Source organism: Procambarus clarkii, chromosome 20 (assembly GCF_040958095.1).
Source record: "Procambarus clarkii isolate CNS0578487 chromosome 20, FALCON_Pclarkii_2.0, whole genome shotgun sequence".
NCBI lineage: Eukaryota > Metazoa > Arthropoda > Malacostraca > Decapoda > Cambaridae > Procambarus > Procambarus clarkii.
The window spans coordinates 20,481,521-20,491,056 of record NC_091169.1 but is presented as its reverse complement, the minus strand read 5'-3'; the positions used below and the strand labels follow the sequence as shown (position 1 = coordinate 20,491,056).

General features: G+C 47.8%; 1 protein-coding gene across 1 annotated transcript; it reads left to right on the top strand.

The window, feature by feature from the left end:
- Positions 1-1,447: 1,447 nt before the first annotated feature.
- On the top strand, positions 1,448-9,536 carry LOC138366741 (spidroin-1-like). Its single transcript, XM_069328018.1, has 3 exons — positions 1,448-1,556; positions 1,822-2,071; positions 8,264-9,536. The coding sequence occupies exons 1-3, from the start codon at positions 1,448-1,450 to the stop codon at positions 9,534-9,536; spliced, it is 1,632 nt and encodes a 543-aa protein (XP_069184119.1).

The following is a 9,536-nucleotide window of genomic DNA, read 5'->3' as shown; positions in this document are numbered from 1 at the left end:
GGCCGTGACGAGGATTCGAACCTACGTCCAAGAGCATCCCAGACGCTGCCTTAAACGACTGAGCTACGACATGGTCAAAAAGAATTGAAACCAGAAGTTCTACTGAACTTACTTGGATCCTGCAGCCTCTCCGAGACACAAACCAGGGTTTTACACAACTCCCCCCCTGCACTCGAGCTATGTCAATAGGCCTTTCTACCTCTTCGCCCTTATTGCATTACACACAGAAATCACAATAGCGTGATGCTATTGTAAACCTCGAAACGTAGGTTCGAATCCTCTTCACGGCCCTTGTGGATTTGTTCATAGGTTAGGTGGGTTGGTGGGGTTTGTACGTTTCTGGTTAGGGTAAACAGTTGCCTATTTTACGGAGTGACAACTGGAAAGAACGGGCGGGTTTAGTGGTGTTTATACAGGAAGATTAAACAGCAGTTTGAGGATCACTATTTTCCCGAGGCGTTGAAATTTCTGAAATGTTGATGAGTACAGGAGCAGACGACTGCTGACTCCTGCTAACAGGCCGAGAGCTTTCCCTTCCCATAGGGGGGGTGTTGGAGAGTAGTTGTGAGGTGGGGGAGTGTGGTAGAATAGTGGTAGGCGGACGTGTTGGTGAGCAGTAGTAAATGGAAGCATTTGTGAGTAGTGGTAAAGGGGGAATGTCCAATATATATATATATATATATATATATATATATATATATATATATATATATATATATATATATATATATATATATATATATATATATATATATATATATATATATATATAGGCTGTTGGGGGGTAGAAATAGCCAAAGCTACTCTATCTCTTTGAAATGTATTTTTTTTCTTGTCTCAATAAACATACTTGAACTTGAATATAGGCTGCGTCAGGCTGCGAGTAGCCGCGTCCAACAGCCTGGTTGACCATTCCAGCAACCAGGAGGCCTGATCGAGGACCGGGCCGCGGGGACGTTAAGCCCCGAAATCATCGCAAGGTAACCACAGGGCAAAGCATACATAAATTTACAAGGAAAAGACTACATTACATATAGTTTACATAGTTCACAGTAAACCAATGTTTCCTATCATCACAGAGCAATGAGCCGTAAACCTCAAATGTTACACTTGATCGCAAGAACTTTATTATTTTGTCGTCTGAGTAACACTGCTTAACCTGCCTCTCCACACACACACACATACAATGTAATCAGGAAATAACGTAATTATTGTAGGGAAGACGCACGATAGATACGACCTTCAACTACTTGGACAATAGATAGGTGTAATTGTCTCAAACGGAGCTCCCTCATTGGTTGGTTTTGTGGGAGCTTGTGTTGGTTGGGGGAGGGTGGTAGGGTTGTTAGTGGATGGTGGTGGTGGTTTCCGGGACTTATATCTCATGTCTCTCACTGTGAATATATGTGTCTCACATGTGTCTCACCCTCTCACTGTGGGAGAGAAGATGGTTTCCCAGGATACGCTGGTGTCAGAAATTAGAGTTTCAGGAACTCCGTGTGAACTGGAGGCCAATTTGGAGGCCAAATTGGAGACCAATTTGCCAGAGACCACTTGTAAGGAAGTCACCGCGGATAGTGACCACTGTACACCCACATTATACCTCCTCCCCCCTTCCCCCCCTTCCCCCACACCTCCCTCACCATCCCCCCCTTTCCTCAGCTTCCCCCTACCATCCCCCCTTACCCCTTCCCATAAGTACCCCCTCCATCCTACCGCCTGACCTATCCACCCCATAAAGTTATAATACATTCATAAAGTTGTCAAACTCTTCAATAAAATTATCAGACTTTTCAATAAAGTTATGAAACTTCAATAAAGTTATTAAACTCTCCAATAAAGTTATTAAACTCTTCAATAAAGTTATCAAACTCTCCAATAAAGTTATCAAACTCTTCAATAAAGTTATCAAACTCTCCAATAAAGTTATCAAACTCTTCAATAAAGTTATCAAACTCTCCAATAAAGTTATCAAACTCTTCAATAAAGTTATCAAACTCTTCAATAAAGTTGTTAAACTCTCCAATAAAGTTATCAAACTTTTCAATAAGTTATCAAACTCTCCAATAAAGTTATTAAACTCTTCAATAAAGTTATCAAACTCTCCAATAAAGTTATTAAACTCTTCAATAGTTATCAAACTCTTCAATAAAGTTATTAAACTCTTCAATAGTTATCAAACTCTTCAATAAAGTTATCAAACTCTCCAATAAAGTTATCAAACTTGTTTGTTCTCGTGTGGAAGAAAACGGGCCAAATTAGAGGGTATCTTCCTTGTCCTCAAAGAAAATCACAAAATGTCTCAATACACTGAAACATTATTGAAAATTGGGCCCTATAAATTGCTGAATTATTGAAAATTGGACCCTATAAATTGCTAAATTATTAGGAACTGTCCTTCTGGAGTTGACAAGATGGCGGAAATTGTTAGTCTCACAAGTTGCGAAATTACTAAGAACTTCCACGGGGCCTAAATTATCACAAAGAAGAGGACAGGTAGTTGGAAGAGTGTCCCAACTGTGTCGTTAACCTCTGAATTGTGGAGGGGGAGGGGGGGGGGGCTTATGTGTATTGTGGGGGGTGGGGGCTCGTGTGTATTTTAGAAGGGGGGGGGGGTGGTCCTGGTGGGTGGGGGAAAAGGGGGGGGGGTAGGAGGGATAATTATGGGAAAGTTGACGTCGCAAATTCTATTATTGGTGATGAGCTGACCATTGAGATTTCCTCTCTCATGCGCGCGCGCGTGTGTGTGTTTGTGTGCGTGGGGGTGGGGGTTGGGGGGTTGGATATCTATTTGATGTGTACTGAATTGACTTGGTCAACTTCCTCATCTAGTTCGTTTCACTTGTTTACAATTCTTAGACAGATAAAGTTCTTTCTGGCATTCCTGCAACATCTTGTTTTACTGATCCTTAATTCGAACATTGCTTCTATATTTGCTGACCATTGTGGAACTATGATAATAATTCCGCAAGAGTTAGATAATAACCAAATGATAATTTAGGGTATGTAGGCCTGCGGGTCGCTCTAAGCAACAGCCTGGTGGACCAAACTCTCGCAAGTCAAGCCTGGCCTCGGGCCGGGCTTAGGGAGTAGAACAATTCCCAGAACCCCCATCAACCAGGTATCAAGCAGATATCTACTTTGTCAGTCCACCCCTTAGTATCTTCTACGTCGTTATCATGTCAGCACTATTCCTTCTTTCTTCATAGCCCAGTTCCCTAAGCTCAGGAAGGAGCTATTGCATATTTGCTTTTACCTTTTCTAGTTTTGTTTTGTGATTCATTAAATAGGGGTTCCATGCTTGGCCTGCATACTTAGTAACAGGTCTCAAGAAGGATCTATACCGCGCTTGGAAGGGATCTGTGTCCAAGTTCCCGAAGGGATGGGACGGGGGATAGGAATGGTGTCCAAACACTTGGGTGGTCGGGGATTGAACGCCGACCTGCATGAAGCGAGACCGTCGCTCTACCGTCCAGTCCAAGTGGTTGGACCAGGATCACTGGATGTTTTGTGTCCAACAAGGCTCACTTGAGCTTGTTTATACCCCGAAAATGGCAAGAAACTGGCCTGTGAGGACCTGAGATCTTAGCACTGTGACAGCTAGACTGTGTGTGTGTGCGTGCTCACCTAGTTGTGCTTACTGGGTTTAAGCTTCGGCTCTTCAGCTCCCGTCTACGTTTTATTATCAATTATAGTAACATGATTTGGATCCCGTCTCTCAGCTGTCAATCACAGGTTCCCAGAGAAAAAGTGGAGAAAATGGACGTGTAAGAATAGGGGGAGATCTTAGGTGGAGGTACTAGACGTGCGTCATCACTTAACCTGGAGGCCACAATAGACCCGAGACATACTCGTAACGAAGCGAGTATAACTATAGCAATTTCCCCCTCCCTCCTCCTGTAATAAAGGGGAAATGTTCATGACAACTTCCCCTACCACACCTGCCATACTTTTTCCCCAACGTGAGAAATGAAGAATTTCAAGGGTAGCTCCTTAATTTGGTCTCATACTTGCGTGGAGGCGCCCGTGGCTCCCGTCTGGGCGTCTCTGGAGCCGCCGACTAGGAGTGGCTTGGAGAAACATTAAAATGTAATCAGTTGGAGGCTTCACACGTTATTATAACTGGTTGTGATTGGGTAATGAGCGTGAGGGGAGGGTTTTTAGACAGCAGTGATGGTTCGAGGACTGTTTGTTGGTGGGCGGGGGGTGGGTGGTGGAGGTCCCGGCAGTGTGTGTGGGTGGGCGGTGATCCCAGCAGGGTGGTGGTCCCAGCTGAGTGGGCGTAGGGCGGTGGTCCCAGGAGCGGAAACAGATCACAAGAAGGGCGTTTCCTGGTGGTGGCCTTGAAAGTCTTGGGATAGAGAGGTGGGTGGGGGGTTATAGGAACGGGGGGGGGGTATAGGAACAAGGATGGAAGCTGGGAAGAGTAGAATGAAGTATGGGGAAACAAGAATGGGGAGGAGGGAAGGAGAAGCAGGAAGAAGAGAAAGACGACGAGGAGTACCAGCAGTGATAAGAATGGGAGGAGGAGGAGGAGGAGGAGCAGGAAGAGAGGAGGGGAATGAGAACCAGAAAGAAAAGATTTAGGAGGAGAAGCAGAAAAATGTGCAGGATTAGCAGGAGGAGGAAGAGGTTCCCGCTATAATATAAAGACTTCTGTATCTACAGGATACAGTTTACTTTTATACAAGTTTAGTACCAAAGGGGAGAAGGAAGGGGTAACTCTTCCCCCTTTCCCTTCTTCCTGCTTGCCTTCATTTTTACCTTCATTCTTGCCTTGCTTCCCTATCTTCATTTCTTGCCTTTCTTCATTTCCTTTCTTTCATTTCTTCGTTACCGTATTACTTATTTCCTTATTCTTTAACCTCTTCTTGATTTACCTTCCCTTCCTATGATGTGTAAGGGAACGCTATTCCCCCCCCAACCTGACCATGGGTGCTCACAGTATGGTAGACTTGAGACCCGAGTTAGAGTCTCCTTCATGCCCCCCTGCCTTCCTTCACGTTCCTTAGCTTCCCTCACGTTCCTTAGCTTCCCTCACCTCCCCTACCTCCCCTCTCCATTGCCACCAGTTGTCAAGTCGGCCAACTTCTCACCCAACAAAGCAAAAGCCTTTTTTGACATTCCAACCGTGGACGGTCGAGGGCTCTGGGTGGCCGCGGTGCTTGTGATCAAGTTAATAAGTTGTTTGGTTGTTATGTAGGGTCATTTCCGGAGTCTTCCAAGACGATAAGGACATCATCTTCCACTGCTCAAATGACCACTAAGGTGTGATCAGTTGTTGACCACTGGCTGCGTCAATATCATCACATATATCAATTTTCTCGACATAAATTCAATGCAGAAGGATTGTTGGTCTATACTAGACAGCTCCACCTATACTAGACTATATCCACCCATTGTTCCTATATAAGTCTAATCTACGCTTGAAACAACCCAGTGATCCCATGTTATGTTGCCTGGTAATTGGTTCCATATATCATCCCTACTGCCTCAACAAATGGTTATATATAATATCCTTTTTCTTGTGAAGTTTAATTGAAAGTTTTTCTTATATATGCATTCATAATGTAATAAATATTACAAAGAGAGATGATACTGATCGCTTCTCGTTTATACGAACAACAGATGACGGGTTCACCAAATGAACAAATCCACAAGGGCCGTGAATAGGGTTCGAACTTACGTCCAAGATGATCCCAAACGCGCCTTAATCGACTGTTCAACGACATGGTAAAAAGAATGGCAACCGGGAGTTCAACTGACTTCACACGGATCCTGCAGCCTCTCCGAGACACAAACCAGGGCTTTACCCCCATGCACCAGACCTCTGTCAATAAGCTATTCTACCTCTTCGCCCTTACTTCATTACTCACATAAATCACAATAGCGTGATGGTAAGGCGCGCCCGGGATCCTCTCGGACGTAGGTTCGAACCCTATTCACGGCCCTTGTGGATTTGTTCATTTGATGAACCTCTCACATTGTTGAACTCGTCGTCTTGGTGAACCCGTCACTTTATTGAACCCGTCACTTTATTGAACCCGTCACCTTGTTGAACCCGTCACTTTAGTGAACCCGTCACCTTATTGAACCCGTCACGTTAGTGAACCCGCCACCTTGTTGAACCCGTCACTTTAGTGAACCCGTCACCTTATTGAACCCGTCACGTTAGTGAACCCGCCACCTTGTTGAACCCGTCACTTTAGTGAACCCGTCACCTTATTGAACCCGTCACCCTCCCAACACAACCTTGGAAATAATGTTAAGAATATTATTCTGAACCTCACACGCTTACAGTCGACGATGGTATCAGAATATATTACTGTTACAGAAAACATTAATTCCCCTTTGTCAGGGAGGGGGGGACAAGAAGCCTGTAGTTGACGTTATGGAGGCTTCCGTTATTGACCTCCCCCCCCCCCCCAGGATGTATCCCCCCCCACCCACAACAGCTGTTATTGACCTCCGGGTTCCTAGAGATTACAGTGTATTGTCGAGATGAGTTTGATGTTATCTACAAGTTATCCCATTGACTTGGATCAAATAAAACACACACACACACACACACACACACACACACACACACACACACACACACACACACACACACACACACACACACACACACATATACACACACACACACGCGCATGCACACACACACACACACACACACACACACACACACACACACACACACACACACACACACACACACACACACACATATACACACACACACACGCGCATACACACACACACACACACACACACACACACACACACACACACACACACACACACACACACACACACACTCACACACACACACACACACACATATACACACACACACACGCGCATACACACACACACACACACACACACACACACACACACACACACACACACACACACACACACACACACACACACACACACACACACACACTCACACACACACGCGCGCACGCACACACACACGCGCGCACGCACACACACACACACACACACACACACACACACACACACACGTGCAAGAGTGAGGAGACAGAGGGACCCGTAGAGAGTGTAACAGAGCGACAAGGTCATGTCCATTAGCACGTGTCAGGTGGTAAGGGAATTCCGTACCCTACACACCTGACCCCTTGCTCCCCTGCACACCTGAACCATTGCTCCCTTGCTCCCCTGAACCCCTGTACACCTGAACCCTTGCTCCCCTGAACCCCTGCCCACCTGAACCCCGCACACTAGAAAACCCCACACCTGAACCCCACACACACACACACCAGAAAACCGCACATATGAAGCTTACACACACCTGAACCTCACACACCATAAAACTACACACACATGTTCATTAAACAATTGTAACCTGAAGTTTTATTGATCAATAACAACTACAACGTTCTACAGATCACTATAGTCTACGATCAGCTGTAACTTCTACCTTCTCACACTCGTTCTACTCCTCAGAGTGAACAGTCACAGAGAACTACTCGCACCGAGTACAACACTCACCCAAGCCAAAGAGTACAACACTCACCCAAGGCAAAGAGTACAACACTCACCCAAGCCAAAGAGTGCAACACTCACCCAAGCCAAAGAGTACAACACTCACCCAAGGCAAAGAGTACAACACTCACCCAAGCCAAAGAGTACAACACTCACCCAAGGCAAAGAGTACAAGCACTCACCCAAGGCAAAGAGTACAAGCACTCACCCAAGCCAAAGAGTACAACACTCACCCAAGCCAAAGAGTACAAGCACTCACCCAAGCCAAAGAGTACAACACTCACCCAAGGCAAAGAGTACAACACTCACCCAAGGCAAAGAGTACAACACTCACCCAAGCCAAAGAGTACAACACTCACCCAAGGCAAAGAGTACAACACTCACCCAAGGCAAAGAGTACAACACTCACCCAAGGCAAAGAGTACAACACTCACCCAAGGCAAAGAGTACAACACTCACCCAAGGCAAAGAGTACAACACTCACCCAAGCCAAAGAGTACAAGCACTCACCCATTTTGATAATAATTCATTATCAACATGTCCCCCTTGATCGGCAAGAGATATTCATATCAATAATATATTAACACTAACACCAAAACGACCATTCAAAGAAACCTTAATAAGGGCATCACTGCATCTTGGAAACCTTAATAAGGGCATCACTGCATCAGATATACAGATAGTGGTGAAGTCTGAAGATAAACTTTGACTAAAAAAGTAGCAAGCAGACCAAATAGTCCATCAGAGGACAGCGAGGAAGTGACCAGGAGCAGGTCACAGGAGCAAGGGGCAGGGGGCAGCAGCAGCAGGGACGTCACAGCAACAAGGGACAGGGGCAGCAGCAGCAGGGACATCACAGCAACAAGGGACAGGGGCAGCAGCAGCAGGGACGTCACAGGAGCAAGGGACAGGGGGCAGCAGCAGCAGGGACATCACAGCAACAAGGGACAGGGGCAGCAGCAGCAGGGACGTCACAGGAGCAAAGGACAGGGGGCAGCAGCAGCAGGGACGTCACAGCAACAAGGGACAGGGGCAGCAGCAGCAGGGACATCACAGCAACAAGGGACAGGGGCAGCAGCAGCAGGGACGTCACAGGAGCAAAGGACAGGGGGCAGCAGCAGCAGGGACGTCACAACAACAAGGGACAGGGGCAGCAGCAGCAGGGACGTCACAGGAGCAAAGGACAGGGGGCAGCAGCAGCACGGACGTCACAACAACAAGGGACAGGGGCAGCAGCAGCAGGGACGTCACAGCAACAAGGGACAGGGGCAGCAGCGGCAGGGACGTCACAGCAACAAGGGACAGGGGGCAGCAGCGGCAGGGACGTCACAGCAACAAGGGACAGGGGGCAGCAGCAGCAGGGACGTCACAGCAACAAGGGACAGGGGGCAGCAGCGGCAGGGACGTCACAGCAACAAGGGACAGGGGGCAGCAGCGGCAGGGACGTCACAACAACAAGGGACAGGGGGCAGCAGCGGCAGGGACGTCACAGCAACAAGGGACAGGGGGCAGCAGCGGCAGGGACGTCACAACAACAAGGGACAGGGGGCAGCAGCAGCACGGACGTCACAACAACAAGGGACAGGGGCAGCAGCAGCAGGGACGTCACAGCAACAAGGGACAGGGGCAGCAGCGGCAGGGACGTCACAGCAACAAGGGACAGGGGGCAGCAGCGGCAGGGACGTCACAGCAACAAGGGACAGGGGGCAGCAGCGGCAGGGACGTCACAGCAACAAGGGACAGGGGGCAGCAGCGGCAGGGACGTCACAACAACAAGGGACAGGGGGCAGCAGCAGCAGGGACGTCACAGCAACAAGGGACAGGGGCAGCAGCGGCAAGGACGTCACAGCAACAAGGGACAGGGGCAGCAGCAGCAGGGACGTCACAGCAACAAGGGACAGGGGGCAGCAGCAGCAGGGACGTCACAGCAACAAGGGACAGGGGGCAGCAGCAGCAAGGAGGTCATAGTAACAGAGCGAGCAGGTGCAGGAGTGGCGGACGACGGCGTGGAAGGGTAG